General features: G+C 41.0%; 1 protein-coding gene across 1 annotated transcript in view; it reads right to left on the bottom strand.

The window, feature by feature from the left end:
* Window positions 1-16,509, bottom strand: part of COL22A1 (collagen type XXII alpha 1 chain) — a 220,972-nt gene that overhangs the window by 130,891 nt on the left and 73,572 nt on the right. Inside the window, exons 5-6 of the mRNA XM_005145496.3 lie at window positions 8,133-8,244; window positions 291-414 (exon numbers count right to left, since the gene is read on the bottom strand). Of these exons, the coding sequence (XP_005145553.3) occupies window positions 291-414; window positions 8,133-8,244 (236 nt within the window). The remainder of the gene's footprint in view (window positions 1-290; window positions 415-8,132; window positions 8,245-16,509) is intronic.

Genomic DNA, 16,509 nt, shown 5'->3' with positions numbered 1-16,509 from the left:
TACATCTGTGTGCCAATCTTCTTCCAAACAGGCAAAGTGTATTCCCTAAGCAGAACTGCTTGAACAAAACACCAGAAATCCAAAAGTGGTTTCAAGAGCAAGGATGGTATATTTTTCACCACCTTTACAACACATCTATCTATCTGCTTGCTAACAACAATCAAGGTCTATGGAAACCTACCTTCAGGACTTCAATGAAAGGTAAAGGAATGAGAGGATAAGGCAAGAAAGCTGGTTCATGGAACAAAAGGTAAACAAGGCTGCTCTTGCTGTCTCAAAGGGTCTCTTACCTGTGGTATGCCGTACTTGTCAATAATCTGCCAAATATACCAGTCTTCTTTCCTGGAAGCCTTCCGGAATTTGAAGGTAGTTACAAAGGCATATTCGTCAGGGAGACCTTGGGGAAATACATCCCTGGCATGGGGAGGGGAAAAGAGAACTTAGCAGTGAAGAGCAGAACTTCTAAAACCCTCTGCATGTCCCAGCAATGCTTCCCAGGTGTATTATAGAGTTCCTACACGATCTGCTTGCTGTATTTGGCAGCCTGCAGAGAGATGAAACTGAGCTTGCGCCTTCCAGGCAGTTCTGTCCTCAAGGAGCCCTTTTTCATTCCAATACTGAAACTCTCCAATTAGGTAAGAAACAGTGAAAACCTTCAGTCTAGTATCCATCATGTCAGAACAGTTGGTTTTCAGCTGATGATTCAGCTCATGCAATCTGTAAATCATTCTGCTCTTCTCCAGATGCACTGGAGACCTGTAACATCTGCAAATGGGCAGGCAAGCCCGAAACCTTCTATAAATGTACCAAGTCATAGCAACAAATATTGTATTATTTGCCCCCAAACAGGCACTACACCTCATGCCTCTCCAAGAAGATTTTCCTTGGCTGATGGCCTGGGAGAACAGGAAAACCTCTCAAACCAAACACTGAAAACACATTAAGCAGAAATTTACTTCATGTGACACCATGATGTGTGCATAAGTCTGATGTAACCAAAACCAGCACTGGTTGGTTTTGGTTACATCAGACATATGCACTCAACCTAAGAATATACAGTAACGTGGGCATACGGGGTTACACAGAAGGGATAACTAACCCAGTATTTATCCTTTACTGGATGCCTAAAAACGAGAATGAACAGAACAAGCATCCCTCCTAGCTCCAAACCTAGGATCCAGAGGTCAAATTCAGAGACAGACAAAATTTCTATATTAATATTTTTTATGGATTTATCTTCTTTTTATAGATTTAACTTCTTCCGTCTTCCTTGAACTCAGGTATATTTATTACATTCACAACATCCTTTGGCAATGAATCACACTTTGCTACCCACGGTATAATAAGCCTCCTAAAGTTTGCTTAGGACATAGCTCAGTTCTCATGACAGACAACACAATTAGCTATTTTTTTCTACATTTTATGCCATTTATGATTCTGAAAACTTTGCTCATAATGCCTCTGAGCCATCTTTTTTTCCACCTGAAGAGTCCCATTTATCTTCATTATTTCCCATGCCTAAGCCAGCTTGTTCCTCTGATTATTCCTAAAATGACCCTTCCTAAACATCATGGCTTTGTTTCTGGATATCCCAGCAGTCAGGCATAAGCATCCATAGAAAACAAAGCATAACAGCTGGCTCTCATCCTAAATGATTCTATGATTCTACAATCCACAAACTAAACCTCCCCAGTCACAGATCCACCACACAGCATCACCCATCTCTCCTAAGACACACAAAATAGCCAGACACTCCCACCCTTCATGACAAAACAAGAAGTGTGTCAGTTCTCTCCTTGTGGCAGAGTTGCCAGAGAGAAAAGAACAGGCATGATGAGGGCACTGAAAGCCACCATGAAAACCAGCAGGATGTTTGGCAACAGAGAGTCAGCTCAGTCACACCAGCCCTCCCAACAGGGACCCCACCAGATTTCCTTCAACATTGACATGTCTTTGTGCAAGTTTTCTGTCAAAATGTGTTTGCACACTCATCTTGTCCAAGTGTGTCAAAGAAGATGCATGCCTCAGCTCTTAGCATCACTGACAGTGTGGGCAGCTTTCCTCCCCCCTTAAGAAACTTCATCCAAGTGGCAATATTGATAGCTGAAAAGGCATTGCTTACTGCTCCATTGCCTTGAACAAAAACCATGGATGTGTCTAAATGAGAGTGCTGCCAGAGGGGACATTTCTCTGTGGCTCATCTCCTCCAACTGTCATTTCAGCATACATGTCTTGTGCATTTACTTTCACTCACTCCTCACCATCATAACTGGGTTTAATAAGTTCCCTTTCTGTCCTGCTCTTTAAGATTCTGATTCACATTTCGGACACAGACAGCCCTATTGAACTACTTTCCTAGCTACAACCCACCACTAAATCCAACCTCTTAATGAAAAACAAGAAGAGAAATGGGTCCTCATTTAATCCAGTGGTGGAACAAGGTTGCAGATTTACAGCTCTGAGGGTGCTTTGCTCTCTTCCTCATCCATAATGTTTGCTATTTCCACATAACAGCAGCAGGACACATGCTTTCAATACTGCTTTTCCCTAACGGATTTTCGACTCTGCATATGCAGGTGTGCTTGGTTCCAAGTACAGATGACAGTGGCTGTAGGTGAGTCATCACTTCTCTGCTGACCAAGGAGGTATAGGAGCATGTTGTTGAAACTGATCCCAAAGATACCACATTGAGCCTTGGCCTGACAACCTGCAACTAAATCTGGGAGAGGCAACCGTTGGCCTCTGTACTGAGATAGTCTTTCTGGATATCTCTGAGCGGGGAACAGGAATATCACCGTGCAAGCTTAGATTCAGAAAAGGTGTTCAGATGCTTAAAGTCCACAAAAAGCGTTGGAAATTGGGTACCTAAAATCCTTCTGAGTCTGGCCACACCTCATCACACAGAGGCTGACAAATGTCCCATCAGGTAGATTTAAACTGATAGAAAGCTATAATGACCTGTCAGCCTCAACTGACTTTTAAAGGTGATGTGGATATGATGAAGGCAGTTTCTGAAGCCCTTATTCACTGCATCTTTTACAGAGATGCATTACGGCATAAATAACACAAAACTTTGTGAGTTTTCATTTGTTTTCTCACTAAAAAAAAAGTTATCTTCATCTAGAAATCCAGCTTTATTTAGGAATCCAAGGGCAGGAATTGCTGTCCCCAAAAATGTTTTATTTCCTTCTTTCACCCAAGGCTGAATTGAACCGATGATCCATATTATGGAGCTTTGCTGGATGCCTGGTACCTGCAGGGAGCACTCAGCTAGCTCTTTGGTCTATAATTCTGACAACAGGATGGATTGCAGAAGAGGCCTTTATAAAACTCCAAGACAAGAGAATGCCCTGGTACTGCAGGTTATTCTAAGAGTTAATTAACCCAGCTACAAGGTCAGGTGAATCACTTCTACAAAGAAAAGAACTATAATACCAGGCAGAAGACTCTTTCAGGCATTGCCCATTTTCAATATATAGCCTTCTTCTCGCATGCTTTTGTTTGGCATAAGAGCCTACATCTGTGACAATCAGCATGAGATCCTACATCTATAATAATAACACAATGGAGAAAAATAAGATTATCAGTTCTCATTTCAGACACAGAATGTAACAACAATTAATAGGATGTTTGCATTTAGTGGGGATAATTAATGCAGTTGGGCAATTTGATCATTTTTTACAACAGATAAAAACCACTAATAGGAAATGCAATTCACTAAGATCTGAGAAACAAGGTTGGAGAAAGCCAGTTCATTTCCATAGGCTTTTACAATGACAAAAAAAGAAGAAAAACAAGGAAAAGGGAAAAGGAAGGCTATAAGAAGGATTGTCACAGAACAGAACCAACCCCACCTATATGTCCATGGCAGACATTTTTTGCCCACTACTTTAGAAACCTCAGTATTGGAATAGATATAACCTGTCAAAGGTAACTTCTTCCCATGTTTCACTATCTGACATGTTGCAAAAAAAAAGGTCTATGATAAATATCTCTTCCTAATATAGGAAGGTTTAGCTATATATTCCTAAAACAACATATTTGTTTTCCACAAGGAAGTACATGAAAAACTTGTTCTCCTCTTTTTGCTTCAGCCTTTCCTATGTTTGTCAGCTCTCCCTCAGTCATTTACTCTCCAAAAGATAAAAAAACCCCACCCTTCAGACATTCCACTCCAGACATAGAATCATAGAATAGTTAGGGTTGGAAAGGAATTTAAGATCATCCGTCCAGTTCCAACCCCCCTGCCATGGGCAGGGACACCTCACCCTAAACCATGTCACCCAAGGCTTCATCCAGCCTGGCCTTGAACACCAACAGGGATGGAGCATTCACAATTTCCCTGGGCAACCCATTCTGGTACCTCACCACCCTAACAGTAAAGAATTCTTCCTTATATCCAGTCTAAACTTCTGCTGTTTCAGTTTGAACCCATTACCCCTTGTCCTATCACTACAGTCCCTAATGAATAGTCCCTCTCCAGCATCCCTATAGGCCCCCTTCAAATACTGGAAGGCTGCTATGAGGTCTCCACACAGCCTTCTCTTCTCCAGGCTGAACAGCCCCAACTTTCTCAGCCTGTCATGTTTGATCTCTTTACATTGAGGAGATTCAATGCTTATATTCATACTAGTTAATAATGGTGAGGGTCCATTCTCTATTTACGAGTGCAGATGAGCCAAAAGCTCTTTTCACAGAGAGAGCGATCATAACCAGATTGCCTTTGGGGAGCAGTCTTTGGCATGCTCTATCTTCCACACCAGGCCGAGGCACTGTCAATGTTATCACTGCTTGCCAACAATCAAAATGAACTTGTTATGAGCACAAAAAAGGGTGAAGAACACAAATTATATAGGTCTAGTGCTGGGGCCCATGAATTTACCCTGTTTCACTGGCTAGGAAAGAAGAAGCTTACAAAGGATTCCTCAGATCAGCTCCTAATAGATATCTGACTACTAACTTCACAGCCAATTTAGACAGACACAGTTATTCTTCTAGACGACAAGCACTCATCTGACAATAGTGGTCATGAGATCAGATAGTGGCCACAGCAAGATCCTTCAACTGGGAATCTGCTTTCACCACTTTCTTATAGTAGTAGTGTGTCTCATTCCTAACTTCAGGCCAGTATCTTGGTCTTTTCCCAATTCTGGCAATGTGATATTGGGAGACAGAGTCCCTAGACAAACACAGCAAGGTTTACGTCCAAAACAATGCAAGATTCAGAAACTGGGGAAGACAACGCTGTACAGCAAAGAGATAGACAATACATAGCAAACAGATCAACAATATGCAGCAAACAGATCATGACTAAAAGCTAGGCCAAGCATCAGGAAGTTATGTGAAGTGGCAGGTGAGATGAGGACCAAGTCAGGCTGGAACCAGAGCAAGCAAGAGAAAACTGAGGGATGCACATAGCCAGGAAGGAGGAGTCAGGACTAGGAGAAATAGATAGAGGACAGGACATGATAGAGAGTCAGAATTTGGCATTGACCAAGACAACAGTAAAGAGAAACAAGCCTGAATAACAGAGAATCTGGAACACACCTTTGGCAAGAAGGTCCACTGAGAAGCCATGAGCAACCAGTAGGACAGCTCCTTACCTGAGGGGTAGGGAGAAGCACCAGCCAGATTTATGGACCAGCCCTCAGCCAGCTAGAGAGATCCTTAAGTCCCCCAGTGACCAGGACATTGACTGCAGCCAAGTTCCTAGCTGTTGTATTTGGTTGCTCAAAGAGCCACCACAGAATGCCTCACCACAAAGAGGAAGAAAGTTCATAGTTGTAGGCTCCAGATTGGAAGATGAACAGGCACATTTCCCAGTTAGCTAAACCGGCACTTTTTAAAAGTACTAGTACTTATACAAAAGGATATAAATCCTTTAAGCAGATAATAGAGTGGATTGCATATATTACTCAGTTAATGATTTTCTATCTAATTATGAGATGTTGCTATCAGTTGCTAAACATTGCTTGAGGTTATCTGCAAGACAGGACAGATGTTTTGTTTTGTTTATTACTCCAGTTATCAGTTTTGTGCAGCTTCACAAGATTCCATTTTCTATGAGCAATGACTCTATATGCGCCATCTCAGAACCCTGACATCCAAAGGCTAAAACGAACCAAATATGCAGACACCTTCCATTGTGTTATATCTGAGTTCATTTCCAAGCCACAAGAGTATGGAGGTTAAAATGCAAAAGGCTGAAAATATGGAACTTCTTTAATGCCATATTTCAGTCAATCATTCAAAAGGAAGCTTAGTAATTTCAATCTACTGATTAAGGATGGTTTTACTTCTAATCGTCTTACTTATTGTAAAAACAACAACAACTAAATGGGTTCAATCTGAGCAGATGGAAAGTCATCCTAGCTAGCTGGTCTGGCTTGACTCTCAGTCTTTCTGGGAAAACAATAATAGAAACAACACAACAAAGTCTTCAACCCTTAATTTGAAAAAATAAATGAAATGGACAACTGTGTAATATGCACTAACCTGTTCCAGTGCTTAATGATGGTCACTGTTACAAGTGCCTTTCTTCCATGCTGTTTCTGATGTTGTTAACAGGTAGCCACTGACTTTTAGCCTGCTACTATCATTAGCACCAAAGACCCTTTACTAAACTTTGATTTCCCAGAGGTTTTTACAAAGAGTAATCACCTGAGTTATTAACTGCTTCTTAATTTTACCTGATTCCACTGCACTTCTTGGATTTCTTGCTACTAGATTTTTTTCACAGTTCTTTAAACTTTCATTCACTCCATTTCTACCCACTGAATGATGGAAACAAGGACTGGACATAGCATCCTAGCAGTGTAACTCAGTTGCCTGATATGGAGATAGTCAACTCATCCTTGACAGTTTCTACTTATATTCCCAAGGGTTGCACTACTCCCGCTTGTCATAGTATCACCCAAAGCTAAGATTCAATAGATCATCATTCCCAGAATTTCTTCAGTGGAAAGTGCACTTGTTCAGTTCAATAGCTTCTTCCTATGTAGTCTTGGTGGCAATGTTATATAGTGATGAAGAACACTACCAATAGCTGTTACAAGGTGCAGCAAGCTCAGATTCTACCCAGAGACTGCTGTGAGCCAAACAAAATAGGTTTATTCTTCTCTTCATATACAGCAGTTATGTATATACTATTTATCGAGTCCAAGATGTCTTCAGTTGACTGGCCTTCTCCCTATTGATGAATTTACTTATCCTGAGACTTGACATCACATCATTTATGGACTTTATAGCAAACAATTTTCCTTTTGGTATATTATATTTTTACTTTTTGTTGTTGTTTAAATGTTGTGTGTTTATAAGGATAAAGAGGGTAAGGGGAGAAGGGCAAACCAATCCAGACTGGCTCCAGGGTATTAGGAAACCAAGCAAATGTAAGTCACAGGACAACCTCAAAGATGCAGTGAGCTGAGTAAAAGAGCTAAAACAGAATAAAAAATAACAGCCCTCATCCATGAGCAAGAAAAGAATTACTATTGATTTTTTAAAGCTGAAGTCCAAACCAGCACAGAGAAATTCACTGCAAAAATGTTAATGATGACAATCCAATCTATAGCTCATGGTTACTCAGTGAAATTATTCACTCACTCTTTTCAAGGCTAATGCTAGCAGGACTCAAATGATAACCTGAAGAGAAATTGTTGTGATAGACTATCACACAAGCAATAGCCTTAGGTCATAAAAAGGCTTCAAGGACTGAATCCACATTGACACAGGCTTAAAATTGTTCATTCTTTTATAAAACCAAACCCCATGTTAGCTAACTGATAACAGCATCTACTAGCAACTGGTCTATCGTGATTAGTAAATATATAGCTCAATGGGAGTGCTACATTTTAGAAGCTATTTATGAAGCCCTGAATTCTTCTGTGAATTTTTTGATACTGTTCCTCACAACCATTGAAATACACTGAAACCAGCTCATACTCTTCCAGGATGGATCCTGGAGTTGGTATAGAGCTTCCCAACCACACTGTATAAGTTCTTTTCCAGAACTGAAGCAGCTGATCAAACAGCAATATATGTGTAGGTACTAGATAACTACTACAAAGTTAACCTAGAGGAAATAAATTAGATGGGGAATCAGATGAAAATAAAGTAAAAATCAGGGTACTCACTCAGTTTTCTGAACAACAGGAAAGCTTCCAAGTCGAACATAAGCACTCTGAATTCCATTTTCTTTCATTCCAAAAATTTGCTTAACACTGAATGAATCCATAAGGTCAAATCCTGTCCATAACAGAAATGTAAATGTGAGACATTGATCAGACAGTAGGACATGTCTTTAACTGTGCTTAGGTAGTAACCGTAGCCCACACAAACAGCACTTGAGAGATTAGCCTTGCTCTTGTTGGGAAAAGCCAGAACAAAATTTTGACATGGCCTAATCTGCTTAGTTCAAAAACCCAAAACCAAACTTTAATTCAAACTGTAACAAGTCCTGGAGAGGTTAGAAGAGTTCTCCAGGAATCAATAGTTAGCACAGAATCATAGAATAGTTAGGGTTGGAAAGGACCTTAAGATCATCTAGTTCCAACTCCCCTGCCATGGGCAGGGACACATCACACTAAACCATATCACCCAAGGCTTCATCCAGCCTGGCCTTGAACACTGCCAGGGATGGAGCATTCACTACCTCCCTGGGCAACCCATTCCAGTACCTCACCACCCTAACAGTAAAGAATTTCTTCCTTATATCCAATCTAAACCTCTGCTGTTTAAGTTTCAACCCATTACCCCTTGTCCTATCGCTACAGTCCCTAATGAATAGTCCCTCTCCAGCATCCCTATAGGCCCCCATCAGATCCTGGAAGGCTTCTATGAGGTCTCCATGCAGCCTTCTCTTCTCCAGGCTGAACAGCCCCAGCTTTCTCAGCCTGTCTTCATATGGGAGGTGCTCCAGTCCCCTGATCATCCTCGTGGCCCTCCTCTGGACTTGTTCTAACAGTTCCATGTGCTTTTTATGTTGAGGACACCAGAACTGCACACAATACCCCAAGTGGGGTCTGATGAGAGCAGAGTAGAGGGGCAGGATCACCTCCTTTGACCTCCTGGTCACGGTCCTTTTGATGCAGACCAGGATACAGTTGCATCTGCATCTGCATTGCCACAACACCCTAGAAATGCTGTGTAATGTATTAATTCCTATGTAGAAAAATGCACAGGTACAGACTGAAACACTCATAAAACCATAGAATGGTTTGGGTTAAAAGGGATTTTTAAAGCTCATCGAGTTGCAACCCCCTGCCATGGGCAGGGGCACCTTCCACTAGACCAGGTTACTCCAAGCCCTGTCCAACCTGGCCTTTAACACTGCCAGGGATGGGGCAGCCACAGCTTCTCTGGGCAGTCTGTGCCAGGGCCTCAGCACCCTCACCTTTTTCTCCTTATCTCCAGTCTAAATCTACTCTCTAGTTTAAAACTGCTGCCCCTTGTCCTGTCACTATAGGCCTTGGTAAAAAGTCTTTCTTATTCTTTCCTTTAAGCTTTTTTTATATACTGAAAGGCCATAATGAGGTCTTTCCAGAACCTTCTCTTCTTCAGCCTAAACATTCCCAACTCTTCCAGTTTGTCTTTACAGTTCCAGCCCCATTATCAGTTTTGTAGTTCTCCTCTGGATCATCCCTAATAGGTCTTTATTGAAATGTCTTTACTGAATACTGCTATTCCAAGACACTTGACTACATTAAATTTTCATATCATTTTAACATGACATAGTCTTATTCCAATCAACTCATCATTATCATGAGTTAATAATCTTGACTGCAGACAGTTGTATAAAGCTTCTGACTTTGTTCTGTTTTTAGATAGTTATCTTAGCCCACAAGAACAACGCTTCAGAGATTAGCCTTGTTCTTTTTTGGGAAAAGCCAGAACAGACTGAACTGTTCTGACAAGGATTATTAGTTCAGCCATAAACCACACACATGGGTACAGTGTCAATATGGTCCCAGCCACAGCAAACCCATGGTTTTATGACGTGGAGTCCCAGCCACTAAACCCTTCCAGGGGACAGTTGGGGCACAAATATTCCATGCTCCTGAATGCATCCAGTTCCTCAAGGTGCAGTACTTTATGGATTTACAGTGATTTTCTTTTATTTGGGCTATTCTAACCTATTTGCATCCTCACAGATGCCAAACTACATGTAGTAACTCCTATGTGTGTAATTCCAGCAGACAAACATGGTGATATTAGAATAATTTCTCTTGATAACTTGATTGTAAACTATAGCAGCGTTTTTAGCTTTCAGTTAGTAAGCTCCTAAAACCTTTCTAGAACAAATAAACACTTTTGCATGACAAAATTAGGCCCTATGATTTTTGGGTTTCTTAGTTGCCCTCATGTACTGTTCAAGTTGAAAGTCACTGTGTGGCTTGAAATCGGTTGTGACAGGAAAAGGCATCCACCTAATGATATGATTCTTCAAATCTGCATGAACAAATAAATAGGTGCAAAAAACCTGATGGGCCAGTCCCTGGGCAAATCATGGTATGACAGCAGACAGCAAATAAAACATAAAGCTTTAATCATAGACCTTTTTCTGAAGAAATAACTTTTTTTTCCTGAGGAAATATAATCTTAATTGTTTGCAAAGACAGAAATGGTTGCCTGGTGCCATGTTGAGGCTTTTTGTATTGCAGTAACCTTCCTGGCTGTCAACAGCTTTTCCCTCCTGACCACTCCATTTTCAGCTATTACTGGACATTCAGGGGGGCAAATAAGGCAGTTAAGATGCTCTAGGGCCTCATGGTTCCAGTTCATAATCACCTCTGCAACAGCTCTAGTGATACACTCTTCTCACATACTGTAATCAGCCACGATTGCAGCTATAAATTGTAGCAAATAGACCCTACCAGAACATGAGAGCTCCCTTCTGACTATCACATAAAAAAAGTATGACCTGTCCATATAAGCCTTCCCATAGCTCATTTCAGCATGCAGTACATATCCCTCATCTATACCAAGCACAGAAATGTGAGGGTAGCCATTGAACATTGCTGATAAGAAGAGATGACACTTGCTGGGAAGGAAAATTGTCAGCCATTTGCATGAGCTGAGCTGTGGATGGTGAACGCTAAAATACTGCCCAAGTAAAGGAGTAATCTTAAGTCACCACAGCCCTCAAGCTGTGGAGTACAGCTCATCTCATGGAGTTTGTAAAGCTCCATTCCTCAAAACACACAAGTGAAAGACAGTGACAAGAACTTCTTGCTAAGTTTTCCCATCATTAGCTCAGACCCACACTTGGTCTCATCATTCTCTGTCAACTCAAGTTCACATCACGAGCAACTGTGAGGGTCTGCACACTAGCATGCTTTTCCAATGAAACAAGAGGCAGAATGAATCAACCTCTCCTTGTTTGCTGCATTTCATAACAACAGGCAGTTTAGAAAGTCTAAATAACACCATTATACATATTAAGGTTATTAAAACTGCATTGCAAACAGAACTTGCTGTAATGAAAATAACTCATGCTCACCACTTATTTATAATCAAAATTGGATAAAGCACAAAGGTAAATCATAATAGAATATTTCTGATTCAGGTTATGGATTGGCAAATTGCAAATTTCTTGACATATTTTTCATTAAAGGGGGTTGTTCTTTGGAAAATGCTAGGTAGATCCATGAGAAGTCATGTCCTAGATGTGTCAGAGTCCACACTCAAAACCAGCAAATGGTTTTGTTTTAATCATGCTATTAATTTGTTCTGTTCAGATATTGCCTCCACTTTTCTTAGAGGGAGCTATGAAACGAACTAATACCTGGTTGCAGAGCACTTCACATGGGGTTCTTCTGGCTAAATGTCAGCTGTCTAGACAGGGTAATAACTGCGGCTGTCATTCAGCTAGGCACAGAGAGTCAAACACAGGCGCTTCTAGGGAAAGATGAATCTCACACTAAAACAGAAGCCAAAAGTGCATGTTTCTCTTCATTGACATAAAGAAAGCTTTGGATGCTCAGGTAGCATGCTAACTCTCACCTACTAAAGGTCTACTGCTGGTGAGACAGACTCCATATTTGGATACTTCATTGCCAGCCATGGAGTTAATGGACACTGCAGGTGCTGAAGGAATTCACTAGCATTACAGAAAATGTGGCACCAGGCCATACACTAAGCAATGAAGAACTTTGCTGAGAATGAGATGCAATGAGATGTAATTTTAGCTGTCTGAAAAGGAGGTATCTGATGTTTGCAGGTTGCCTCGGTTCCATTGTGAGACAGCAGAGAAACGTAGGAGTCTCTAAGATGACAACTGATTGTATCTGTCTGAGACGTACCTAAAGACAGGCTGAACCACTACTTGGCAGTGCCTCCCTCCTTCCATTCAGCAGAATGGGAGTCCTTACAAACAGTGCTTTTCAGACTGCTGAAGCTAGGTGAGGTATATTCTACTCATAGAAGATATTATCTATTTGGTGCAGTGAATGAAGAAAAGGAAAAGATTAACTACTCACACAGAACTTATATTTAAATTTCTCATCTGCCATCAGGATTGAATAAGGGTTGCAGATTTTTACATTCAGATTAGCAATATCTTAAATTTGCTATCCTGACCATTCATTGGAAAAGTCTTAAACAGCTACCATTCTGTTTCTAAGTGGGAGAAGAAACAAATCAACTCAAAACATTATAATTTGAGCTGAGAAATTAGTCAAGCAGATTGCCCAGGAGGGATTGAAAAGAAGATACTGAGGAGAACTTCCAAATGAATTTGTGCTTTAAAGCAACTTCTAAGATTGTTTCAGCTGAAGGATCAGAAAATTTATATTGTTGTGGTTATTATCATTATTGTTATTATCATTATGTTTACTTCATGTGCCTGGAAGCACTGGATTGAGTATATTCCCTTGCTGACTTTAGGGCTGGACTGGGATTGTGAGGGAGACAGAGTGATGCTTTTAATTTTGTCTTGAACCACAATATTAATGCAAAAAATAGCCAATGTTGTAATAATTTCTCTAATGCTTGAGCAGTGTCTGGCTGCCAACAGTGCAGTGGAAATAGCTCACTTAGATCTTTCCCTGAACATCTCATTGAACATTTGGTCTGTTGTACAGCATCTCTGGGCTGGAGTGACAGCAGATATATGGTGGGTTTTCCACCACCAAGGAGAGTCCACATTGTTAGTGCCATAGGGAAAATGAGATCCTACACATAGCTTCCCAGTCCTCCCTACAACTGAGATGGAAAAGAATGTACCTGCCTAACTTAGCAAGGTCAAAGCTACTGTTATCTATTGTACCACACTTGAGCAGAGGTTTAAAGGGTTGCACTTTCCTGTTCTCAGTTGCTTTGATTTAAAAGGTGGTTTTTTGGTGTGCCAGGGCAGGTATGGTTTCCCAGCTGCCTTATAAACTATTTAATCAGTAATGTCATAAATACAGCGATTAATAAGATGAATAATGCTCTTTGATCATAAGCCTCATACTACATTACAGCTACTAAAACAATATGGGGCCACTGAAACCCTCTAACATGATTACATCTCCTGAAAAGCAGCACACTCTAATCCATTAACATTAAGACTAAAACAGTGACCTGAAAGAGAAGCTCAGGTTCGTAACAGCATATTTGGCTTCAAAAGCAATTTCTTGTGCACTGCTCTGTTGATCAAATCGGCCGAATGCCTCTCTACTTGCAAGTAATAACTCCCTTACAGGAAGCAGCCCATTTGTCCAGAATCAGAAAAACACACTCAGATATGCCTGTTACAGGAAGAAGATGACAAAACTCGGCACTAGATGATAAAACATGACCAAAGGATGATCAAATTATGTCAAGACCAAACTAAAGGAGCCGTAGTTAGTTGCCCTGAGTATGAACTGGATTTCTGCCTGGCTCCATTAAGGATCTGATATGGACAGCACGGTGGCACCTAGTGTGCGGGATGGGATTTTCCTGTCTGTCCTGTATTTTGGGGGCAAAATATACCCCAAAATTAAAATAGCACCCAGACCCAGAAAACCAGAGCAACAAAGGGATATTTTAATAGCCAGAAAACACAGCAGTGTGCACATTTGGAAAGTCTTTTCCAAGTACAACAAGGCCATTGACTTTTTCTTTAGCCTGAAAAACCCTCCTGAGAAAAGTCTGCTTTGCATTCCCAAGGAGCCCCAGATAACACTCACTGGGTTCCTGCTAATTGTGAAAGGTTCTGATGAGACCATGGCTTGGATGGGAATGTGCCAAGCAGGTGAGAAAGCAATCAGGAAAGGCACTGGACATCAAAGTCTCAGGATGTGTCTGGGATATATTTATTATGGAGGATTTCCAGTCACAAGCACTAATATAAAACAAAGCAGCTTTTGGCAGGAAATGCTCCATACTCTGGTCTTACTTCACTCTCAGCTGAATTAGCATCCTTGTCAAAGTACTGATGGAGTGTGACCAATAGCCAAGGTCAGGGAGATTGCCATCAGCTACCTGAGACAGGTTCTCTGAGACTTCTGAAAATAGCCATCTCTATTGCCTGTGATGAAATAACATATGTTAGTTGTACTAGAGGGAAGCCAATGGCCGTATAATTTATGGTAGATGAGAGTAGCATATAAATTCCTAGGAAGAACAATATCACTTGGGAGTCTTTCAGCAAATACCTGATCTTATCAATGTTCTTGCCTCACATTTCTTCAGTTTTGAAAGTTAAGGTTTCATGGATTGCCAGTGTTCACAAGGAAGAGCCTCACTAAACCCTCAGCATCTCTTTCAACATCTCCAGTACAGTCTGCAAGATTATTAGCACTATAAAGAGCCTTCATTTTCATTACTTTAGTTACAGTCTGTGTTAATACATACTTTAAAAGTAAAAAAAGCTGTTATAATGCCATATGCTAAAATTAAATACTCAATTTAACCAGCCATGTCTGGCAATTAGTTACCTTAAACCAGAATGTAGATGAGGGCTATTATTTTTTCTACTGTATCTAAACCTTTGGCATCTTTATCTTCCACAATGTTCTAGACTGAATAAAAGAGGTGTCTCAATTCAGCTCTGGGATAGAAGTATACAAATCCTGAAGGAGATACCTACTACTTCATTCTGCATGGGCCACAGTTATTGTTATAGTAGCCATCATCTGCTACAGAATTTTTGGTGTTCTTGACATTTGCTCCTCCACAGAAAAGGAAATCCTGTGAAGCACTGGCAGAGTATCACATTTTAGGGGTATTTTTAAGAGCTCACTGAAGTCTCTGTCTCCAAGGCTCTTCCACTACATTGAATTACCAACATCCATATCAGTACATAACTGCCCCAGCCACAGTTCCACTTGTCAACAAGAAGCAGTATTTAGGATAGGGCGAGGTGCACACTGATGCTATCATCCTTCAATGTCCTAGTCATTTGGCATGCTGGCAGGAGGCAGTCAAAAAAGCCTTCTTCCTCTTTCTTGATGGCCAGCCACTTGGGTTGGTGAGCTGTCTAAGATGACAACACTGTGGTCAGTGTCAAAGAAGCCAGACACTAGGTGCCCTTATAGTCCCTGCATCCCTGAGGGGCACAGAAGCATCATTTGTTTGCTCATGGCAATCTAGGCAACAGGGAAGGTCAGAGTCCTGTAGCTCAGATACTGTTCAGGCCTGTCTCATTGTGAATGATTGTAAAAAGGGGTTTGAAAGAAAGTCTTTTGCTGGACTAAATTTTTTTTCATCCCTCTCTGGATGTCAAAAGAAGTGGTTTCCAAAGACTTAACAATGGATAAGAATTCTGTCTTCTTGTCCCTCTAACTCACATCTCTAGCTGGCTATTTTTGCATGGATAATTCACCCCACATCCAGCACTCCCAGCTCAACAGTTTGACTCAGCATCATCAGCCAGCTGTGGTTATCTAACTTATTCCCAAAGCATTAAGAGCTGCACTCTGAAGGAACAAATCAGAGAGATTTACTGGCTGTCCACAAGCCCTGTGTGAAGCACTGCGGTGATGACTAAAGGGGTTGCACAGGCCATTAAGAATATTAATTTGCTATATTTTTCAAACAGCTTTCAAGGCAATTTTGGGACTATGAAATTTTCCAAAGTCTATGGATTAAAGGGCCACAAGAGGGTTTTAAAGAAGTTCTTGCTATTAACCAATTGCCCTTTGTTTCCTCAGATGTTACAGTTGGGATTTAAGCAGCGCTTTGTGCTGACTGGATTTCTTCTCACCAGATCCACCCGATTTCACTGGGAGAACAGCTAAGAGCTTAAGCTAATGTTGAAGCACTTTGCTGAAGCACAAGGAACAGTTCTTACACCATCATGAAGGAGGTATCTTCCAGCAAGACTACTACTTGCTATGTCATACTCCATAACATCATTTAGTGAACACTTTAGATGGTATGTATAAAAATTCTAAACCAGATAATTCCTTAGTACATAATGCCACCCCTCAGGCTGTTGGTTTACTGATCCTGGTTTGCTTTCTCTGTATCATGGCACCAGGAGACCCAGTTTCTACTTTTCCTTGGACAAGACACAACAGTCCCATGCAGAACACAAAAAGATCT

The sequence above is a fragment of the Melopsittacus undulatus genome, chromosome 1, assembly GCF_012275295.1.
Source record: "Melopsittacus undulatus isolate bMelUnd1 chromosome 1, bMelUnd1.mat.Z, whole genome shotgun sequence".
In the NCBI taxonomy this organism is placed as follows: Eukaryota; Metazoa; Chordata; class Aves; order Psittaciformes; family Psittaculidae; genus Melopsittacus; species Melopsittacus undulatus.
Note: the sequence above shows the minus strand (reverse complement) of the source record. Positions and strands in the feature narration are given on the sequence as shown.